The sequence below is a fragment of the Vitis riparia genome, chromosome 17, assembly GCF_004353265.1.
Source record: "Vitis riparia cultivar Riparia Gloire de Montpellier isolate 1030 chromosome 17, EGFV_Vit.rip_1.0, whole genome shotgun sequence".
Lineage (NCBI taxonomy): Eukaryota > Viridiplantae > Streptophyta > Magnoliopsida > Vitales > Vitaceae > Vitis > Vitis riparia.
In genome coordinates this window covers 2,954,650-2,979,637 of record NC_048447.1, presented here as the reverse complement: position 1 = coordinate 2,979,637, position 24,988 = coordinate 2,954,650, and the positions used below count along the sequence as shown (strand labels likewise).

At 32.3% G+C, this 24,988-nt stretch overlaps 1 protein-coding gene across 1 annotated transcript; it reads left to right on the top strand.

Annotated features, from left to right (window-relative positions):
• Window positions 1-18,236: 18,236 nt before the first annotated feature.
• LOC117904972 (probable metal-nicotianamine transporter YSL7) lies at window positions 18,237-23,221 on the top strand. Its single transcript, XM_034817814.1, has 6 exons — window positions 18,237-18,668; window positions 19,142-19,305; window positions 20,820-20,917; window positions 21,016-21,150; window positions 21,686-21,875; window positions 21,954-23,221. The coding sequence occupies exons 1-6, from the start codon at window positions 18,245-18,247 to the stop codon at window positions 23,058-23,060; spliced, it is 2,118 nt and encodes a 705-aa protein (XP_034673705.1). The 5' UTR covers window positions 18,237-18,244; the 3' UTR covers window positions 23,061-23,221.
• The last annotated feature ends 1,767 nt before the right edge of the window (window positions 23,222-24,988 follow it).

Here is a 24,988-nt window from a genome sequence, read left to right as displayed (position 1 = left end):
TTGAGTAATCTTACCAAGATCACTACCCTGTAGTGGTGACGTAGGAGGGGAGTCCATAATATAAAAAATTCCACTTGTATTACATAAAAATCACATACGAAAATATTATATATACTATGGTTACACAATTAGAAGAATCATTGAAATATTAGCAAATATAAAATCTCATTTATTAGTTTATGCAATTTAAAATATATAATAAAAAAAAATAAAGTACTAATACCTCTTCAGCGTCTTTTTATTCTTTTTTTCTTTTTTTGACTTTTTCAACAACTAGACCAATATCACTACTATTATCATATATCTACTCGTCTTCAATGAATTGTGTAACACTACTAGATTCTATTTTCGGAATAGTAACATCTAGTGGCTCTGTTGACAACTATGGCTCATCCTCAACATAAATTTTCGGTGGAACATCTAGAACTATATGCCAATTATGATCTTTTGGATCCTTTGAGTAGAAAACTTGTCTAGCATGCTCTACAAGAATGAATGGCCCATCATCTAATAGGTTAAACCTAATTATATTAGATAGATTTACCATCCTAAGATTTGATTTCTCATCAACATGTATACCATTTTGTGTCATCTTAACCCAATCACACTTGAATAACACAAGTTTGTATCCTTCACAGTATTCCAATTGGATGATGTCCTTAAGAACCCCATGGTATATTGTAGCCTCATCAACTAGAGATTTATCCTTAGAACTTGAACGAAATGTGGTCATTGAATCTCTACAAATCCCACTACTTTGATATCTTCTACTTGACTCATGTTCTTTGGTGATGAAGAGGAATCATTAATACAATATTTCTTATACCGTACAACAAAAGGTGTAGGTCCTCTTACAATGTCCTTGTAATAAGCATTTTCTGAGGTTGTGAACTCTAGTTGTAAACATTTAACATGAGTGACATATTTACTAAATTATATAAAATAGCATTATATACTTTCATTCCATATTTTTCCAAATGGTCTTTAATAAAATACTTATTGACTTAACCAAGGTAAAAATGTTTCTTCGATAGATACCTTGTAGTACCCTGACTTCTTCCTTAAAGATGCTTTACGTTGTTGTAACATATGTTCATGCTTCCTAACCATAAAGAAGTATAAATGATTTATTTCTAAATTTAATCCAATTATTAAATAAGGATTCAAAACACACACATATATACATATAATATTAATATACTACATACCTTCTCCATGACTCATACGATGGATGACTTTTCACTACCCATCTACAAGCTTGTTCATACTCAACACCCTCAATGACAAATTCTTGACCAAAGCCAATTGGTCCACTATCAAGACCAATTAAATTATCGTCATTATCATCAAACAAATTTAGTTGAAGTAGGTTGGATCCATCAAATACCTTTTCAAGTTTTTGAGAAAGGTTTACATTGCTTTTATTTTTATATTCGGTGCAATATGTTAGTGTCTCCTTTTGGATATACCTTTATGCTATACAACCTTGAGGTCGTGCCTTGTTAGCAACATAACCCTTGAATTTTTTCATCAACCTTTGAATATCAATAGCATATTAGGGATACATTTAATAAGTAAAATAAAAATAAACTCATAAATTGAAAATATAAAATCAAAATATTTGATAATGCTTAAAATGTACCTTTCAAATGGATTCATCCATTGATAACGTACAGGACCACATACATGAACCTCATAAGCTAAATGGATTGGCAAATGTATCATGATAACAAATATTGAGGGAGGGAAAATCTTCTCCATTTTACATAATGTCTTTGCCATGCTCCTTTCTAGTGCAATGAGTGTTTCAAGATCTATGACTTTTGAGCATAATGCATTGAAGAACATGCAAAAACTTATTATTATTTTTTTAATTTCCTTTCAATCCTTAAACACATGTTGAATCAATATTGGGAGCAAATGTTGCATTAGAATATGGTAATCATGAGATTTCATGTTCTTCAAATCCCTACTATCTTCTTTAACAATGTTACTCCAATTAGTACTAAATCCAAAAGGAACTTGTAAATCATGCAATGCTTTAAGCAATAATTACTTTTCCTTTTTTTTTTTTAACCAATATCGTGTAGGTATATGAATTTCCTTGTCATTTTGCTTTCTCAACCACAACCACTCTTTAATTTTAAAATGCTTCAAGTCCCTTCGTGCATTAGCATCATCCTTTGTTTTCCCTTTAGTGTTTAACATCAACGCAATAAGGATTTCACATACATTTTTCTCAATATGCATAACATCCAAATTATGGCACATAGGAATGTATTTCCAATATTCAAGATTGTATAGTATAGATCGCTTGGAGAAGCATGCTAACCTATCACCATCACCATTTTCTTCTACTTCCTAAGCATATCTTTGTCTTTTTCATCTTCTTTCCCCATTGTACTTCCAAATTAGTTGTCATTTCTTTTGTTTCTTTCCCAGTCAAATGAATGGGTTGTCATCGATGCTTCTCTTTTTTATTAAATGTGCCTACACTTATATCATTTCTTAATTCATATGAAAGTGGCAACCATCTCCTATGACCCATATAGACATGTTTTTTTTTTTTCCATTTGGAAGTCTTAAGGAATCAGTATTTGGACCACAACAAGGACAACCAAATTTTCTCTTTGTCTTATATCCAGATAAGACTCCATATGCTGAGAAATCATTTATAGTCCATAATAAAACAACATGCATATTAAATCTGTTGTTACTATGTGAATCAAATGTCCTCACCCCTTTATGACAAAGATCTTGCAACTCATCAACCAATGGTTGTAAGTAAACATCAATGTCTTTTCCTGGTTGTCAAGGACCATCGATAAGCAATGTTAGCATTGAAAATTGAGGTTTCATGCATAAATTTGGTGGAAGATTATATACTACACACATAATAGGCCAAACATTGTAAGAAGTGCTATATGATCCAAAAGGATTAAATCCATCATAGCTAGTACTAGTCGAACATTTCGAGGCTCTTTTGAGAAATCTTTGTACATATCATCGATATGCTTCCATGCATTTGAATCAATAGGATGCCCCATCTTTCCTGGTGGCATTCTTCTAGTTAAATGCCAAGTCATGTTTTTTTCAATCCATGGTACACTACATAAAACAAAGTGATTCACTCATATTGTAGTTGGTAAAAATTTATATTTATATAACTACAAAAAATAATTACTTTAATTAAAATACAAACCTGTACATTCTTTGCAGCCTTGGTTCAATGGAAAATATCTTAACACTTTGTTAGGCACTTTTCTTCTTTTCTTGTTTGGATCTTTTTCTACTTTATATCTAGAAGCACCACATGTTGGACAACTAATCTTTGCTTCATGATCTCTCCAATATAAGATGCAATCATTTTAACAAGCATCTATTATTTTTGTAATCAAGACTCAATGCATTTATAATCTTCTTTGCATGATATGTGTTATTCGGGATCTTATTACCTGAAGGTAACACTTCTTGAAGTAGTTGAAGTAGCTTGATAAAGTTTTTTTCACTCCATCCATGGCTTACTTTTAAGCCATATAATTTTAAAATGAAGGTAAGCACAGTGAGTATCTCACATCCAAGATATGAAGTAGTCATTGCCTCTTGAAACCTTTTCGCTAAATTCTGTGCCAAATTCTTCCTTGATATGTTCTCTATCCTCGAGCCTTGACCCAAAAGACTACGTTTTAAAAAAAAAAAAAATCCATAAAGTACTCCCATTTCTAAAATAATGTCCAATCTAATGTGTTTGCGCCACGTATATTGCCACATCATAAAACCGTAGTTGGTAATTACGATTTTATTTTTTAAAAACAGTCAAAATCGTAGTCACCAACCACGGTTTTAACTTTTTTAAAAACAGTCAAAGTTGTAGTCACCAACAACGGCTTTAACTTTCCTTTACCTTTTCCCCCTTTCCCGATTAGGTTTATTCATTTTCCCAATTACCTTTCTTCCTTCCCAGTTACCTTTCTTCCCTTTGGGGTTTCGTCTCTTTAGGGTTTCATCCTTCCCGTTGCATCCTTGGCTCAAATTCAAAGTTTAGAAGTCATTGGTCAGGTAAGATTTATGAGTTTTTCAGTTTATCGTAAATTTTAATTTTTTTTGTAAATCCATTTGGTTTTCACATTGTTGTTGTTGTTATAGATGTGTTTAGGTTCTATTTGGTAAAGATGTGTTTGTTATTTTTTTTATTTTGATTGTGAGCTTATCAGAAAGAAAAAAGGGTTTTTTGGTAAGAAAACGGACATGGAATGGGGGCCAGCGTGGATTTTTTTTTGTTAAAGATACCAAAAATGGAGGGGACCACTGTAAAAAAACTCCAAAAATGAACGAGAAGAGCGGTGATTTTTGTTATAGGAATAGAAAAAATAGGAGTACTCCACTTTTCAAGGGTTAGATTTATCTTAAGCTAGGAGATTTCTTATTCCTCACAATTGGGCATCTTCGTGAACCTAGTGATGAAAATGATTTCTGTGAAGGCTTGAATTTTGGAAGACTCTTCTTCTTGCACCGGGTCCTCAGAACCTGACACCCCAATCCAACAACATGAGCTTCAAAGTAAAGTAACCACGTAAAGAATCGAATAGAAATTAAGTAGTTATAGGACTTCCTACAAAAGATATTTAATCTTACTGTAAATTTCGGACCACTTGAAAATAAAACAGGAGAATATTTATCCTAAATAACCAAAAATAAAATTAAGAATGGATATGTATTTTCTCTAAGTTAGGATCTACTGATGAATATTTGGGTTGAATTCAACCTTCCTTAATAGAGAGTTAGACCTTTCCAGGTGGTTCAACACCCTAAAAAATTCACTTTCGTGTGCCATGGCTACATTAAATACTCAAATTATATATATATATATATATATATATATATATATATATATATATATATATATATATATATATATATATATATATATATATTATTTATTCAAACTTCAGCTACTCCTTTGGATGTGTTCTTGTTTGGAATTCCATGGCCCTGTTAATTTTGCCATCTCTTAGTCTTATGTGGCCAAAACACCCAGTCCAAGTAAAGGACATGCAAAGTTCAGATGTCTTAATCAAGCTAAGCAAGTTGCATATGGTGCTCCTTTGGTACCTGCATCTTCTAGTTTCATCCATTGTATTTGTATAGACATGACATGATATGAGGGTTGGTATGAGATCCTTATATGATACTCCTATTTTGCTTAAAAGCAAGTCATCTGGTTTTAATTAATTTATTTATATTTTCAACTTTCTTAAAAGATAAGGGTTAATTTCATTCGTTTTCGTAGAAGTTTTGGTTAAGTACACTTAATCCTTATTGGTTTAAAATTTGATCAAATATCTCCCTTATTTTTCTCATTTGTTATTTTCAGTCACCTCATCTCTTATTAAAAAATAAGTATTATTTTCAGTCACCTCTCCTCCTATTTAATGAAATTTCAAATCAATGGGGATAAAGTGTATTTAGCCAAATCCTGGGGGGATGTGAGTGAAATTAACCTTAAAAGATAATTATATTAAAATTTTGATTTTGTTGGTAGTGTATTTTTATAAAAATATTTGGGAATAAGAAACAAAGGATAAAGATAACATAAAAAAAAAAAAAAACAGAGTTCTCATTAAAAATATTTTTGTTTTTTTTTAATGATGTTTAATTAAATATTCTATAGTTTTTCCTTCTATTTTGTTGTATCCAAATGTTCATACCCATTGTTGAGATTTTTTAGTCAAAGCCCCATATCTTAAAATTTGTCGGTATAAAAGATCAAACAAAAATTTGTGTATGCTTGTTAATAGTATTTAATTAATCAATGAATTCCTCAAACTTGAGGCTTCCATGACTTTAGGGGTATGGTATGGATGATAGGTTCCCATTGTTTCTTAATCCTCACAATTGGGCATCTTCGTGAACCTAGTGATGAAAAAGATTTCTGTGAAGGCGTCAATTTTGGAAGACTCTTCTTCTTGACCAGGTCCCCTCACCAAATTTTCACCTGACAAGGCGTAAAAAACGCAGGTCCGTAGAAGCCTTCCCCTGACCTGGTCCCAAACCTAGAACATATAGGAGCTACCTGATATTAATTCAATATGTAAGTAATTGGATAAATTTTACATATTTTACATTATTCTTAAAAATTAATAGATTATTTTTAAAAAAAAATTAAAACATGAAATCTCACTTCATTTTGAATTTATTTGCTTAACGAAAAAATTCATAAAAATATAATTACATGCACTACCAAAGTTGTGACTCATTCTAAAATAGTTTTGGTCTAATCACTTTTTGGTATTTACTGAGCATATTTTTTAGTTCCAAATTATTTTTAATAATTTACTCATTAATTGATCTAACACATTATTTGAAGTTCATTTGTTTAGTATAAAAATTGATAAAAAAAATAATGAAGTGTAGAGAAGAAATAATATTCATTTTGAACTAGTTTTAGTTTGTAATTTTTAGTGGTAATTGGATTATTTCTTGAATTCTAAATTATATGTTAAAAATTAATAAACATGTTTACAAATGTGATGGTCCACTGTTGTATAGATTGCATTGTTCCTTTGTTTTTGAAATTTAAAATGTAGCTTGGTTCACTTTCCTACTTGCCAACTATGTTAAGTGTAAAATTAATTGGTCCATTTTCAAGGACAAGCTACTTTTAGGAGGAATATATTCATTGTTTATTTTTCTCTGCTTTGTAGGGTAATTGGTTTTTCTTTATTTTTCTAGTGAAACTGTGTTTACCAAAAAAAGATAAGAATGACAGAAATGAATAATATTATATAGGACATAAGTTTAATTTCCAATCAAATGATGAAGTTCATCTATATAATGGTTTAGTTCTATGCATATTTTTTAAGATTGAAAGTTATGAGCAGATTTAATGCCATTACTTTTAGTGTTCAACTCTGAATATAGAACATGAGATCATGCCCACTTAACATTGGGTTTATAAGAAATTCGCCAAATATTTAATATTGATAAAATGAGATAGTTTCATTATAAGATCTACTAGAAGGTAGTTAAAGATAAATTAAGTTTAATTGTGAATAATTGATCAAAGGAATTAAGAATCATAATTTGAGATTTTAATGGATTTAAATTTAAAGTAAAATTAAATATCAGTTTAGATGAAATTTTAAGGTCTTCAACCTAACTTGATAAATTATAGATCTTATTGATTTTTTAATGTCGAAATTGATTTCTAGTGAATTCGAAATTCGAGTATTTTTTTCATTAATATATTTTGTTCTATTTTTTATTAATTTCATTTTTTCATTAATCAAATATCGATTTTTATGTTGGCATCAATTTTATTAAAATTAAAATTAATATTCAATAGATTTATAAATTAAAATTAAATTTAATATTAATTTATAAATTATTTTTTTCCCTATATTTAAAATTAATATTAAATAGATTTATAAAATGTTTATTTGTTTGCATTTTTAATATTCAAATAATGTTTATATATATATATATATATATATAAATTATTATTTTTTTATAATTGTGTATTTGATATTTTATTAATATATTTTTCTGTGGTGGGTTACTTTTATTTGATTTTGAGTTTTTAATTTTTTTTTTACTTTTATTTTTAATCAAATATCAAGTGATTCATGAATAATAACATAATTATTTAAATAATATATTATTTAATACTTGATAATATTCAATTTTATTTTAATATATGATATTTTATTAAAAAAAATTTGGTGGTTTATTTTTTATTTAATTTTAAGATTATTGTAATTGTTTAACTCAAAATTTATTGATTTATAACCCACTATCTAAGTTTTAAATTAAACTTCTATAAAACATTTATCTATGATTATATTTGTATTATAGATAGCTATTTAAATAAAAAAATTTATTATTATTAAGTGATTTATATTTTTCCCCCTAATGTGTAAGAAGGTGTTTTATCATATACTTTGTGTATTCACATGTTAAAAGATTATATGCAATTTCTCTTGCTATTATTTTCATTAATTATTAAACCATTTGATATTGTATTTTTTGTAGGTAAATCATGTTTGAATCTATTGTTCCTGTGATTTGCTTTTATAAAGGAAAAATCTTGAGGACAAAAATAGATGTAAAGTATATTGGGGATGAAGCTGTAATTGTGTCTTTGGATGTGCCTATTAGTTCAACCTACAAACACTTTTTATCTATGATATACTCGAGAACTAGCATTGACAAAAAACAATTTCAATTAGTCCTCAACTGTCGGTATCCTTTAAAAAGGGAAAATAGGTTCCAACCTTGTCCAATATGGGATGATAATAGTTTATCTCAAATGTTGAAATTTGTTAACACATTTGGAATGGACGAAATTGAATTGTATATTGAACAAGTGCCAGTACAACCACGGGTGAGAGGGCAATTATTGGGTAACTTCACACAATTATTACTCGGGCAAAATGATAATGTTGAGGAATTTGAGTATGGTTGTGGACCTAGTATTGCCCCTGTTGCAATGACTTATGAGTGTAGAGCAGATGAAGATGAAGAAGAATGTGAATCCCAAGAAGGTGATGATCAAAGTGAGAGAGTAGAAGATATTCAACATGATGGCGATGGGGTGTTCGAATTTATTGATGAGGAAAACAATAATGTTAATGTTGTTTCATCTTTCTTAGCTCTTCACGAAGCAATGGAAGGTGAACAAGGGAGATATGTCTCTGTGGATGGGGAAGGTTGTGATATGTCAAATAACCCAGATCCTGAGGATGATTACTACTCAAAAAGTGTTATTTGCTAGCTTCTAATTAATCCTTTTAAACACTTTTGAGTAGTAGTTAGTGCCTTTTAACCCAATTAGCATGTTAAGGCCCCTTTCAATCAATTCTAATCAAATTGTGTAAGTTTTGGTGTTTTTGTTAGTATTTTGATCACCAAAGCATTATGAGATTGAGGAGAGTTATTTGGAATCCTTGGAAAGCTATGGGAAGCTCAGAGGCATGAAGAATCAAAGTCTTGAAGCTCTTTTGCCATAAGCAAAGTGGAAGTGCAAAGGGGAAGTAAAGAGAAATCAGCCGTGGAGCTCTCTTGATGACAGTCACTGCAGCCACTTTTGGAGCACTTCCTGGAGTCCAAATTATGCATATAATATGTCATTTGAAAGCTTGGGAAGTCAACAATCCAATGCCTCAAGCCGTGTGCAATTTGGAGCTGAAATGAGGAAGTTACAGCCTTTGCATGATAACTGCTCCAAGCTGAAGGAAGGAAGGCTTCAGAGTAGTGCTGCGGAATCAGCCATATGTTGCAAGATATTTCGCAGCACTTTAGCACAGTGCTATGGACTCCCCCTGAAGCTTCACGCCGCGATGGAAGCCAAGCACCACAAGATGGAAGTCAACTTTGTGAAGGTGATGAAGCAGCTGGCTGCTATGAAGAAATTTCGCAGCTCTTCTTATGCACCTGCGAAATTTCGCAGACCTCACCTTTCACCTGCGAAGTGGTCCTGAGTGCTTCCCGATATTTGTAACCGACACTTGGAGATATTTTTCATTAGATTTTTTGTTGCCTAAATGCCCAAATTCTCCTTGTAAGTCACCAATGATAGTTTTCCTTAGCTTTTAAGTTGGGAATTTGGCAAAATATCAGGGTAATAGCTATCATTGTGATTTTTGTTTAAAGGGAGCTCGAGGAGCCTGTTCTGAGTGTGGGCTGGTTGTTGAACCTTTTGTAAGTTCAAAAGAAAGAAATACAAAGAGCTTTAGCTCTTCACTACCTTACCTTCTCACTTCGTATTTTAATATTTTTACCAAGTTATGCACTCTCTGAGGAGCTTTCCCCAGAGAATGAGTAGCTAAGCTTTTTAGTTCCTTGGAGTTAAGGTTGCCGGGAAAGGTTCCAAGTGCTTCAATCAGAAGCTTTGTGGTTTCAGCTATGAATGAAGAGTACGTGTGTCCCGTGAATGGTTTCTAATGTTTTTAGTTAACTTAAAACACCTTGGAGTCACCTGGGCCAACACTTGGTAAGGCAAGTGATCTTTAACCGTGGAGATGCACTAGTTTACCCCTTGCAAGCCTCTGGTAGGTGACTTGAAGGTAGGATTTTCTAGAATAGCCAACACTTGGTAAGCTTTTGGACTCTTAGGAGACATCCATTAGTTATCTCTTGCGAGCTTTTGACGGGTAATCCAAGGTTAAAGATCACCTTGAATGGTAAAGGCTAAGTGAGAGGCTCAAACCATTGCAAGTTGCATCAGTGAGAGAATTAAAGCTGAAATCCAATTGAGGGATGCATTTGTGCAGCACTTGTTAGAGAATTGACTTTAAGTTAATTCTCTAATATGAGGAAATGAACCAACTGACCGGAGCTATGATTTTGCATGAGGAACCTCCCCTGTAAACCTGAATCTCCAAGGAATGCTTTTCTTCTTAAGTTATTTTCATCACTTGTTGTGTTGTTAATCTAAGTCCAAACCTTTTTCAACCAAAGTTTGTGTTTTATTTCTTAAGCTAACCTTGAAATGAAACAACACCAATTCACTTTGAATTGGTATCATTTTCAACTTGAGTACCCTTCCCAGTGGAACGATCCTAGAGCCACTATGCTATAGTAGCTTTGTATTTGCTACCCTAGTTCATGGTGTTATAGGTTAAAAATTTTGTTGATTACACCAGCCATCAAGGAGCACCAGCTGGACATACATCAGCTGAGACACCAATTAGGCATGAATCAGAGGACCCAATAGAGTTTTCCCCTGTTCAGTATCACTCGGCACCATCATTGTAGTTTGAAAATGTAAAAAACATTGGTAATGCCGTTTCAAGTGACTAGATGCCAGGGGGGAACACTAATATTGGAAACTCGGGTGGAGAGTTCATGGTTGGCCAAGTTTTTAATTCAAAAGCAGATTTGCAACATACTACGAAGTTGTACTCTATTAGTGCACATCAAGAGTACGTTGTTGTTGAGTCAACTACAAAGTTGTTAGTCTTAAGATGCAAGAAGGCTAAGCAATCTCAATGTCCATGGAAACTCCGTGCTATGGTTGTAAAAGGTACAACTTCATTTGCAATCAATAAATACAATGGTCCGCACAAATGTGTAAATCTTTGCTTGAATCGGGACCATCAACAATTAGATTCCAACTTGATTGCTGCTCATATCCAAGGAATGATTAAGACACAATTCACACTGTCAGTGGCTTCTATTCAAGCAAGTATTGTGGAGAAATTCGGATACCAAATATCATACAAGAAGGCATCTAAAGCTAAGCTTAAAGCTCTTACAAACTTATTTGGTGATTTTTATAAGTCATATGCAGAGCTGCCACATTTTTTCATTGCCTTAGAGCAGGCAAATCCAGGATGTGTTGTTATTTCAAAAACATTTCCTGGTATTATGGAGAATACAGAGATATTTCAGCGAGTTTTTTAGACATTTCATCCATCTATTGAAGGATTCAAGCATTGTTGGCCTGTACTTAGTATTGATGGTACACATTTGTATGACAAGTATAAAGGCACTTTAATGATTGCTATGGGCTGTGATGGAAATAATCAGTTATTCCCATTGGCTTTTGCCCTAACAGAGGGTGAGAATATTGATAGTTGGGGCTGGTTTTTGACATGTATTAGAACCAGAGTAACTCATAGGAGGGGACTTTGTGTTATATCAGATCGACATCCAGAAATTATGGCTGCAATGAGCGATGTTCATCTTGGTTGGTCTGAGCCATACGCATATAATAGGGTTTGTATGCGTCATCTTGCCAGTAATTTTATGACTCGATTCAAGGATAAAATATTGAAAAATCTGATGTGCAGAGTAGCCTTAGCAACCAAGATTGAAAAATTCAATAAACATATGAATACAATTGAGAGGATTAATGCAGCCACACAACAATGGTTGGAAGCAATCCCTTTTGAGAAATGGGCGCTCTCTCATGACGGAAGTCGAAGGTATGGAATCATGACTACAAACATGTCGGAGGTGTTCAATAGTGTGCTTAAAGGGGCTCGTAGCTTACCCATAACTACTTTGGTTCAATTGACATTTTTTCAGCTAAATAGTTACTTTGTTGTGAGAAGGGAACAAGGTGCTAATTGACTTGCTTCAAATGAGGAATACACTCCATATGTCGATGCTAAGATTAAGGCAAATGTGGTTAAGGCGGGATCTCATGAGATTGTTTTATATGATCACATCCAAGGACAATTCCATGTGAAGACTAATAAGAGTACTAAGAGTAGCTCAACTCGTGGTCGAACATATCGCATCAACTTACAGGAGTATGCATGCACATGTGGTAAAACACTCATATATGGATTCCCATGTAGCCATATTCTAGCAGCATGTCATTTTCGTTCAGTTGATTTTAGACCACTTGTTCAACATTACTACAGTACACAATCGTACTATAATTCGTGGGCACCCTTGTTCCATCCTATTTTCAATGTATATGAGTGGCCTCCTTATGATGGTCCGATTATTGTGCCTTTTGAGTCGATGAAACGTGCATCAAGTGGACGACCTAAATCAAGTCGTTTGCATAATGAAATGGATGTTAGAGAGGGCAAGACTTCTATTACATGTGGGTTATGCAAACAAAGTGGCCACAATCGTCGTTCTTGTCAAAACAGTAATAGAATTGATTAGACTATGTGATTTATGCATGTAATTTTCTTGGATATTGTGATGTAAGCTACTTTGATACTACCTTTATGCAATTATTAGCTTTGGTTTGATTATAAATATTGATGTTATTTGCATAATCAGGTTATTTGTATTTGGAATAATGTCCTATTATAGGGGATACTTTGTCAAAATTTTGAAATTTTCTATTAAATATGTTAACAAAATGCTCAATTGTATTTGTATCTCTATTTTTAATTTAGACTAGTATGACTTGTTTATTGGTTATAAATAAATTGATGTACTTAAATTTATAAAATTGATATATACTTAATATAGGGAAAACTCCATAAATTTTTAAAATTTTTCCATTATAAATATATATATATATATATATATATATATATTTAAAATAATAAGTATTGTTTATTTATCTTCACAATTTTGTTACAGATATGGAGTATAGAGGACATAGTTCTGATCCAGATCCATTAGATACGTCTGTTTTGGTTCTACAGGATAGACACAGGTCTCATTTAGTTGACTCTGGCTAGGTATGTATATGAAAACACATAATATCTCATTAAATAATGGAAAATTTTGCAGTTTATTATCTAACTGATATATTTGTATTTTTACAGCTTGCTTCAGTCTTGACTTGTCAACAGCATATATCTAGGTTTATGCAGGAGTGGGAAATGGATTCTCATCTTCGACCTTATATTATTCGATCGGGATTTTATGGTGTATACCATATTGGACACATTACACTAGATTGGGGATTGATCACTAGTCTAGTTGAGAGATGGCGTCCTGAGACACACATTTCACTTACCTGTTGGGGAGATGACCATTACTTTATAGGATGTTGTTGTCATATTAGGACTTCATATTCATGGGCTTCCCATCACTGGCACATGTGACATAGATTGGTCACTGCTATGTTATGAACTTTTAGGAGTGACTCCCACTATATTTGAGATTAGAGGATCAGCAATATCGACACGATGGCTATGTCATCAGTTCTCTCTTCCACCAGTTGATTTAGATGATGCCACATTATAGCGCTATGCACGAGCTTTCATATTAGGACTCATAGGTTCAACGCTATTTACAGACAAGAAGGGTACCCACATCCATATGTGTTATCTCCCACTGCTTAGAGACTTGACTCAGACATCTATGTATAGTTAGGGCAGTGCAGCATTAGCACACCTATATAAGGAGTTGTGTTGAGCAAGTTTGGATGGTGCCACCGATATTGCTGGATGTGTCACACTATTACAGGTATAATTAATTATTCACATTAGATTAAAATTTCTAGTTGCTTCAAGTTTATAATTTAAGTAAAATTTTAATGTTGCATTTTTTTCCAGTTGTGGTCTTAGGAGAGACTCCACGTGGGTCGCCTCGATTTTGGTCGACCACCAGCCCCTCCAACAGCCCAGCATTTAAAGCATGATGTAGCCGATGATTTACCAGCTGAGCAGTTAGACCACGGATTACAGGATGAGGCATTGTTACACGAGGGTTTACCAGCTGATCCATTAGGATGTAGGTGGAGAGTACCTTTATCATGGGCTCAAAACCCATCACATGTGTTGACATTTTATTGAGACTAGTTAGATGCACAGACCCATGACCAGGTACATATAAGATGTAATGTGCTATTGTTAACCATATAAACTTGTACTCAATATTAATGTCAAATGTTGATTTTAATAGGTTTTATGGGAGCCTTACATGGGAGACTTAGTTGCCCATCTTAAAATTCTTTAGGCCAAAAAGAACTTGGTGTAGAAGGGTAAGAATGAAAAGAATAAAATAATCATGAAATTTTTATTTCTTAAAATTTATAAAATATAAGAAAATATATATACAGTTATATGATTTTTTTTGGTTTCTATATATATATTATATTCGTGTTTTTATGGAGTCTTCCTTATATTCACGTTTTTACCGAGTCCTAAATTCAAGACTAATAGTAGGTTTGGGCCAAAAAAACTTGGTGTAGAGGGGTAGGGAAATATTTGTGCCACCAAGCCCATATATATATATATATTATAAATTATATAGTATCTATAAAACTTATATATTAATAATAATATTTCATTAATTTCTTAGTAAAATGGATAATAAAAAATAGTTATAAAAAGGTTAAAATGTTAAAACTATTATGATTATATATATATAATCTCTTTTAAATTGGTATCTATAAATATTATATGAAACTAAAAAAATAATCATAAAATTATTTTATAACTAGCTAGATCTTATTTATCATACAATTATGGTGAAAAGGTCAATTTCATATTCATAAGAAATAATTATTTTTTCAACAAATTATGTGTGGTATTATTATCCACTATAATAACACTATTTTAGTGAGTAATAATTTTTATTGGAAAAATTGTTTATGAAAATCCAATTATTTTTTTTTATAAGTAAATTGTTTTTGTGACAAAATATATTAGTTGAATATTTGCAATGGTTTAAATCCATCGCGATAGTATGTTTTTGCCAATGGGTATTTTTTGTTACAATTACTGTTGGTAAAAAGATACATATAAGCGACGAAAAATTCAATTTGCAATGGAGTAAGTGTGTTAGAAATTTGCAAAAGTACAAATCCGTTGCAAAAGTAAATCTAAGTGGGTCAACAATACTTAATTTTCTTGTAATGTTTTCACAACAAATTTCTATCAGAGCTTAGGTTATTCGACTTGAAATGGGAAACAAAGTTTATGGTTGAGAAGTTTGATGAAAGAAACAATTTCAATTTGTGGTCCATTAAGATGCGTGCCTTATTGGTTCAATAGGGGTTGTCAAAAGCATTGAAAGGTAGAGAGACTCTACCAACAACAATGTTTGACGAAGAGAATGATGAACCTATGGAGAAAGTGCATAGTGTTATTCTATTATGCTTGGGTAATGAGGTGCTTTGTGAGGTTGCAAAAGAGGATACAATTGCCAAGTTATGGTTGAAGCTAGAAAGACTATATGACAAAGTTTCTTACAAATTGCTTGTATTTAAAGGAGTGGTTATTTACTCTATAGATGAAAGAAGGTATGTGCATTAAAAACCACCTTAACGAGTTTAATAAACTACCATGGATTTGAGGAATATTGATGTTCCTTATGTTAGTGCAATTGGGAGCATTATGTATGTCATGGTTTGCACTAAGCTAGACATTTCACATGTAGCTAATGTGGTGAATAGATATGTGGATCGCCCTAGAAAGATCCATTGACAAGCAGTTAAATGGATTTATATTGGAGATTTGTATAGAAGAAGATCTCTAATAAGGTATGTATTCTTATTAGTTGGAAAGTAACTTTGCAATCTATAGTTGCTTTGTCAACCACTAAAGCAAAATACATGGTAGCCATAAAAGTAGTGAAAGAAGTTATTTGACTTGAGGGTTTCATTGGCGATTTAAGCTTACAACAAGAATTGACTGTTGTGTATTGTGATAGCCAAAGGACATTTGATTAAAAATCAAATGTTTCATAAGAGGATCAAACATATTGATGTCAAAATACACTTTATTAGGAAAATGATTACATAGGGTGTTATTATAATAAAAAAATTCTCTATAGTGGACAATCCCGCAAATATGATGACTAAGTTCATTCTTACAGTGAAGTTCAGACATTGCTTATCCTAAATTCCTTTTAGGGTGTGGGAGCGAAGTAATATGGAAGAATTTCGAGTTTGTTTGAATCTTGGAAATTTGAGTTAAGGTGGAGATTGTTGGAAGGTATCTCAAATTGTATTTTTGAGTCAATTGGAAAGTTATTGATAGCTTCCTAATAGAAGATATTCTTGTTAAATGCTACTTCGAGTTTGTTAGATGTTAGTTCTTTAAATTAACTCATTTTTTAGCGTACGCCGAGTCCATAAGAAATAGAATGATCTTATCCGCCCACTTGAGATTCTTATTTTTAGATAGAATCCATAGAATAAGACAAGTTCAACGTGCTTGCTAGATGTATAAAACGAGAGGTAAACTCAAAATTCAAGTCAACTTTTCACATGAAAATTATTTTAATTAGATTAATTTAATTGAGAATTGTCGTGAATGAAATGGATTCAAAACAAATTAGTTCAATGAAATTCATTTTTTATTCGTTAATTGACAACATGATTTTATATACCCTAGTTGACAACTTCAAGTAATACTATAGTGAAAATGGCAAATCTTGCAAAGCATGACTTGCACGTCATGCAATGAATTCTGTCGTACTATAAGATAATGATAAAAAATTAAATGTTTGCAATTTTATTAATTTTTCATTTAACTTAGTAAAAAAAATTATTAAAAAAAATTAAAAAGACAAGTGTTCAAAAGTTTTTGGATAATGATATGGATAATAATAAAAAATGCTTTTTAAAAGAAAAATATATAAGTGTTATTCCAAAAAATTAAATAATTCTCCAACTTCTTAATAGCCATTTTTAAAATTTTGTTGAACATCCAATTTTGTAATCAAAGTGTTTTTCTCACTACCAAACAATTTCTAAAACTGCCAAACAAACTTTAAATCTAAATTCTCTCATAAATTTGAAATTTTGATTATTTTAAATGATTTTCATTAAAGGCATTTTTAATCCATAAAAAATTTCTTTGTTATTGGAAACATTTTATAAAATATCATTGAGCTAATGTTTGAATTTAAACAAAAAGAAGGGTTTTCGATAGTTTTCTCAAAAAATAAAAAATATTTTTATTAGTAACACTTTATAAAAAAATTATTAATGTTTGGCCAAAAACAAAGTGCCGTAGGGTCCATTTAGGAGCAATTTGGACATAGCACTTTTAACTTGCAGTTATCAATAATGCTTTTATTATAAACTTTTTTTTTTATAAAAACCAAATTAAGAATCTTTTTTATAGTGATTTTAATAACAATTTTTAGTTTAAAAAACGTTTTTGAAAATTAATAGAGTGTTTGACAAAATTTAATAAATATTTAAAAAAAAACTAAAAAATCATTTATAATACTAAAAAATTACTTATAGTACTTTCTGAAAAAACAGTTAATGGATTATTCTCCTAAAAACATTTTTAAATAAAACTTTTAATAAAAACTTTTCCGACTAAAACACACACATTTAAGGTATTCATGCGTGGACATACATAAAAAGAAAAAAAAAATTGATTCGATAATATTTTTTTGTGATATAAAAACGTAATTTTTGAAAGAAGCACCCAAAAAGTACTATGACTAAGAATCTATAGTAATTATCTAACTCAAATAAAATAAGAAGTTTCAAAAATTTATCAAACCCCGAGTTTTACGGGATGAGCAGCTGCAATTATTAGAAAATACTGGTAACCCTTCCAAATTCACAGTCAAAGAGTCTGTTTCAAGTCTATATCACCCCAGGTCTGCTTCTTGATATTTTTAAGAAAAAAATCCATATTTTACTGGATCCCCTCTATCAGCTTCTAAAAGGTCCAAAAGAGTGAAAGCATTGGTCTGAGTAAACAAAGTAGCACGTCCTTTTTATGAGTTGCCATCAAGCCAACCAGATGTAAAGCGACAATAAATGGGGGTCAATCTTAGTATATAGCGTCATCTCCCTCAAAATTCATGCCCACATTCATCCCATTCCCATTTTGGAGAAGAAAGAAAGGAAATGGATCACAGAAGAGGAGAAGAGAATGGGTTGGATGGGAACAGCTACAACTCAGACATGGAAGCTGAGATCATCAACAAGAAGAACCCAAAGGAGAGGGAGGAAGAAGAAGAGGAGGAGATGTCGGTGGAGAGGATTTTTGAGAGCAAGGAGGTGCCATCATGGAGAGAACAACTGACTGTGAGAGCCTTTGTGGTGAGCTTAGTGGTTGGAGTACTCTTCACCTTCATAGTGATGAAGCTCAACCTCACCACTGGTATCATCCCTTCTCTAAATGTCTCTGCGGGGCTCTTGGGCTTCTTCTTCACCTCCGGTTGGACCAAGTTTCTGGACAACTCCGGACTCCTGAAGCAGCCCTTTACTCGACAGGAGAACACTGTTATTCAGACTTGTGTTGTGGCCATCTCTGGGATCGCCTTCAGCGGTAACCTTCCTTTCCCATGCTCTGTTTTCTAGTGGTGCAACTTCAACTCAATCCATATCCGGCCCCACCTTTCATGATGCTTGGGTTAGACTTGGGTTGAGTTTTTTCAACCCAAACTCAATTAAATTAAGGTTAAGCTTGGACCAAGATTCGAATATTATTCCAGCTTTATATTATAAGGTAGTATTTATATTATAAAATTTTTATTAATTTTTTTATAAAATTAAATTAAAATAAGTATTTTCTACATTTCAATTACTACTTAGCCTCAGTTCAACGATCTTGTAGTGGTAGATGCCTGACTAGAAATTTACTCCACCTATTGAATATGATAATTAGTAACAAAATTGAACCAATTATCAGGGTATGTACATACATGCTCATCTGTTAAACTTGTTTATTAAGACGAAACGAAAATTGTTTTTCCCCTCAACTGGTGGGCATCTCAATATTCTTTTGTTTTGTATAAATAGGAGGTTTTGGAAGCTACCTCTTTGGAATGAGTGAAGTTGTTGCCAAGGAATCTGAAGATGTTCAAAGCAGCCAGGACTATAAGAATCCGGCAATAGGATGGATGATTGGCTTTCTCTTTGTTGTTAGCTTTCTTGGCCTCTTCTCTATCTTGCCTCTTCGAAAGGTACGTCCTCCCAACTCACAATCAATTATAACGCCAATCACATGGGGTGAATCAGAGTAACGTCCAAAATTGAAAGAAAACTTTGTGGGAGTTTGGTAAATCAACTTAATGATTTAATTAATTACATCATCAAATGGATTAAGTATATTTAGTAAAATAACTTAATGTTGTAACTAAAAGTAAAAAATAACTTTAAGTATTTAATCAAAATAGTTAATTTATTATTAATCTTAAAACTTATTTACTTGCCCATGTTTAATGAAAATATATTTTATAACTATAATTCTACATTCACAACTCAAGTTTTATAGTAAATTTTTTTTTAATTATCTCATGTTTAACAAATATTTATTATTTAAGATTAGTAAAAATATAAATATTAATTAAGATTAACAAAGGTAAATATGTTCATTTGATGATTTAGAATAGAATTTAAGTTAATTTTACTAAACAACCTTAATACTTAAAGTAAAATAAATAAATAATTAGTTTTGAGTCAACAGTTAAAGAACAATTTAACTTAAAGTCAATTCCATTCATTAAATAATAAGTATTAAATTTTACCAAATATTCTCTTAGTATTGGCAATGGAATGATAAGCTTTTGAATGCAACAAGTTATATAACATTAATGTTCAAGTTTTTGCATAAGTTGGTTTAGAGAAGGAAAAAAAAAAATACTACTCTAATATATGTTCTCATCATCGGGACGCCATGGTGGCTTCTATGTAAGTTTATTCACTTGTTCCTTTGGTTTCTCATCATTCGAACACCATCCTAGGTTCTATCTAGATTTATTCATTTGTTTATATTGTTTTACATTATGAGGATGTCATCATAGGTTCTATATAACTTTATTCGTTTGTTCCTTTGGTTTCCCATCATTGGGATGCCATTCTAACTTCTATATAAGCTTATTCGTCCGTTCCTTTGATTTCTCATCATTGGGATGCCATTCTAGCTTCTATATAAGCTTATTCCTCTGTTCCTATGGTTTCTCATCATTGGGACGTCTTGTTAGGTTCTATGTAAGCTTATTCATTTATTCATTTGGTTTCTCGTCATTCAAACACCATCCTAGGTTCATTCTAAACTTATTCGTTTGTTTGTTTGGCTTCTTATCATTCGAACACCATTCTAGGTTCTATGTATGGTTATTGACCTGTTATAATGGTTTCTCATCATTCGAATGTCATCCTAGGTTCTATCTAAACTTACTCATTTGTTTTTTCGGTTTCTCATCATTAGGATGTCATCCTAGGTTCTATATAGGCTTATTCGTTAGTTCATTTCATTTCTCATCATTGGGACGCCATGGTGGGTTCTATGTTTTAACTATGAGTACTTCCATCAAGATTATGACTGTCGGGCCTCTTTCTTCTTCTTTTCTTGGTTATGGCTTCTTGTCCAATCCTTTCTTTACCTTCTCCGTGGTGTTGGTAACTTCTCTCTTCTGTTTTATCCCATGTAACATTTTGCTCAATCTTGAGTAGTGTAATTTACTGTTGTTTTCAGATCATGATCATAGACTTCAAGTTGACATACCCAAGTGGCACTGCAACTGCTCATCTTATCAACAGCTTCCATACTCCTGAAGGAGCCCGGTTAGCAAAGTAAGGCACTATGTGTTTCAACTGGATATGGTCATACAAAAATTATGTTTATATCCTCGATAATATTTAACTGTTTCTTCTGTTGGAAATGGTTGTAGGAAACAAGTGAGGGTATTGGGGAAGTTCTTCTCCTTCAGTTTCTTGTGGAGTTTCTTTCAGTGGTTCTTTGCTGCTGGAGATGATTGCGGATTTAAAGCCTTCCCCACATTTGGACTTAAAGCTCAGGAAAACATGTAAGTTTACTTACACGGTTACACCCCACTTGAAGAGTGATTCTTGGATGGTTATAAGTACTTCCTAATACTTGTAAGGCTTTCTTTAAAAAAAAAAATAATGAAATATTTGACAAAGTTTATAAAATTATCTTTAAAAATTTAGAGAATCAGCACTTGCTACATGATTCTTCCAAAAATCACTTTTTAAGCATCTATCCCATTACAAAACATAATTTGTTTTGGTTTACATTCAAAAGCTAACTGAATTTTGGTACATGTTTTTTAAGTCCTAATGACAAAAGTGTTATATAGGCTAAAAGCATTCTTAATATAATTACTCCGATACAGCCCTTAGCTCTCTCTCTTGCTCTCTCTATTCTAAGGAAGCAACTACATTAACAATAATCACTAGAATAATGAACTGGTTTTTCAAGCCCAACTGCCATATTAGTTTCTTGTAAATTAGCTTTTGAATAACTTGTACTGATACTCATGGCAATCTGCATTTTATTCAGAAATATTTTCTGAAATTTGCTCATTTTGAAAATTACAGGTTTTTCTTTGATTTCTCGACAACATATGTTGGAGTAGGGATGATTTGTCCGTACATTGTAAACATATCCTTGCTGCTTGGAGGCATTCTTTCTTGGGGCATTATGTGGCCTCTCATTGAAACTAGAGAGGGTGATTGGTACCCTGCAGACCTTCCACCAAAAAGCATTAAAGGTCTGCAAGGTTACAAGGTAATTAATTTCTAGCAAAATATGGCCATTGTACCAGCATTTCCTCTTCACTCACACTGCTTCCTGCCCTAAATGCAGATATTCATTGCCATTGCCATGATCCTAGGTGATGGCCTATATAACTTCTTCAAGGTAATAAGCCAAACTCTCTTGGGCTTGTTTTACCATCTCCGGCACAAGGACGCTAGCATTGTCCTCTCTGTAGAGGACCGTTCCTCTCCTACCAACTCCTCTCTTTCTTACAATGACAAGCGCCGAACCCAACTGTTTCTCAAAGATCAAATTCCAATACCATTTGCTGTTGGAGGGTATATTGCAATAGCTGCTATCTCCACAGCCACACTTCCTCACATATTCCCCCAACTCAAATGGTACTACATAGCTGTCATGTACATTGCTGCCCCTATCATGGCATTTTGCAATGCATATGGGTGTGGGCTCACTGATTGGTCCCTTGCGTCCACCTATGGGAAGCTTGCCATCTTTACCATTGGGGCATGGGCTGGGGGTGCCCATGGCGGAGTCATAGCAGGTTTGGCAGCCTGTGGAGTGATGATGAATATCGTCTCAACAGCTTCTGACCTAATGCAGGATTTCAAAACTGGTTATCTAACCTTAGCTTCACCTCGCTCAATGTTTGTGAGCCAATTGATTGGCACTGCAATGGGTTGTGTAATTGCCCCTTGTGTGTTTTGGCTCTTCTACAAGGCCTTTGATGACCTAGGGCAAGATGGAAGTGAATATCCTGCTCCTTATGCTCTGGTGTTCCGTAATATGGCTATTCTGGGGGTGGATGGCATCTCCTCCTTACCAAAGAATTGCTTCCTTCTTTGTTGTGTGTTCTTCGCTGCAGCAGTTCTTGTCAACTTGGTTAGGGATGCTGTAGGTAAAAGGAGATCAAGGTTCATTCCGATTCCAATGGCGATGGCGATACCACTTTATCTAGGCCCCTACTTCGCCATTGATATGTGTGTTGGGAGCTTAATATTATTTATATGGGAAAGGATGAACAAAGCCAAGGCAGATGCTTTTGGACCTGCAGTTGCTTCTGGTTTGATTTGTGGAGATGGAATATGGACTTTGCCTAGTTCAATTCTTGCTTTAGCAGGAGTAAAGCAACCAATCTGTATGAAGTTCCTGTCTAGGGCAACAAATGTTAGGGTTGATAAACTCTTGGGGTCTTAGACCTTTAAGGATATTTATGGACTATGTATGTAATTATATATGTAAGTTGTATACTTCCTGTTGTTCCATATATCTCAGTACCATTTTTTCCTTTAAGAGGAAACATCGTGGGTTATGGATGTAATTATATATGTAAGTTTTATGCTTCCTGTTGTACCATATATCTCTGTACTATTTTTTCCTGTTGTACCATTTATCTCTATACCTTTTTTTCTTTTAAGAGGAAAAATGGTGGCTATATATACACATACTTTAAATTAAGTCCTAAAATGAGTTCGATGTTCAAATCTATATCTAGGAGATCCACATATCCCCAAAAAGTTGTAGTAAATAGTAATGAAGTAAATTATCCTAAGATTCCTAATAAATGAGACAATTGAAAATTTCCCAAGATTTCCTTGCCAACAATTTATAAGAAAGGATCATTTAAGTTTTTCTTTGATTACATAATCAAGACAATTGAACATATCATAATCTTGGAACAAGATGATCAAGTAATAAGGCTTTTAGATAGCAAATCTATACAAAAACATAAGAAATATTATAATTTTATACATTTAGGAATGATTCAAATAACTGCTAAGCCATTGGTTAGGATAGGATTAAATACCTTGATTATTATTTGTTTAAGATATAATAGACATCTTGATTATAGAGATTCTATTATCGAAGTTGTTCTAGCAGGATTAAATGGTGGACCAATTTACTTATTATATTATCCTAATTTCATAGTAAGATCAAAGAATGTTGACATCTTGGATTCGATTGCCTTTCATGTTAAGACACATGGATTATATTTAAGGAATGAAATAGTCCAATCTCCATAATTAATGTATTTGCTTATAAGTGTATGACCATTATTGTAGGATCTAGAACTTTATACATCAATTCTAAGGAGAGACCATTCTTAATTTTTCAATCAGACTTGATAAGTAAATCTAGCTACTTCATCTCCAAGAAAAACATGTGAAATGAAGTTGAATTTCTAGAATCATGGCATTTCTCCAATGTTGTTCCACCCACAAAACAAAGAAAGGGAAAATTGAACAAATAGTTTAATATTCTAATGAAGGAGGAGATCTAGTCTTTTCCAATTCTTTCAAACATTCTAGGACCCCTAGAATTTCAAAATATGAACCCTTTAGGCCATTGTATTCATTTATCCCAACTAGAACCATTTAGATAGAGGAAGGATATACATCTTCAAACCCTAAGAATATTAAATTATCTAGAGTTAGAAGTCACACAAATATAGGACAATTCTTCTATTTAGGAGAAAAAAAGAGCGAGAGAGAGAGAGTTTACTCAAGAATCACCAAATATGTCACTTCCATATTCCCAAATGATTAATGTAATAGATCAAGATTTTAAAATTAACAATGAAATTCTAAAAAATACTTCTTTTCAAAAGAAAATAGGGAAAGAAAATAATGGTATTTTAATAAAGTCCTACACGTATTAAGAACCATTTATCACGAAGAATTTTATGGTTATTTGGAAATGGTTTGAAACATTTAAGGAAGAAGAATACTTGGAATATTCCTCTAAGAGTATTAACAATAATTGAACAAAACTTAAGCAATGGAAAACTAGTGATAATATTATTATAGGATCCATTCATCCTCCAAAATCTTAGATAGATAAAAATGTTAATGGAACAATAGTAAGGACATCACCTTAATGTTGGGAAATTTTTTGAAATAATTGTGTTTTGGACCTAGTTAGGCCCAAAAATTAAGTTTTAGTCCGTATAAGTTCACTATTTAAGCCCAAGACCTAGAGAAAGTGTGAAAATTGAAAAGAATGATATAAATTTTTTATCTTTCTAAAAATGACCTTTATTGACTATAAAAAAAAAAGGAAAAAAAATTAATTTAAATTTTATTCTTTTTGTAAACCTCAATAAAATTTAATTTAATTTAGTGATT

Coding starts and splice junctions, on each gene's coding strand:
- LOC117904972 (XM_034817814.1), top strand. CDS start 18,245: ATGGATCACAGAAGAGGAGAAGAGAATGGGTTGGATGGGAACAGCTAC. Junction 19,306..20,819: donor CTATCTTGCCTCTTCGAAAG/GTACGTCCTCCC, acceptor TGTTGTTTTCAG/ATCATGATCATAGACTTCAA. Junction 21,151..21,685: donor CTTAAAGCTCAGGAAAACAT/GTAAGTTTACTT, acceptor TGAAAATTACAG/GTTTTTCTTTGATTTCTCGA.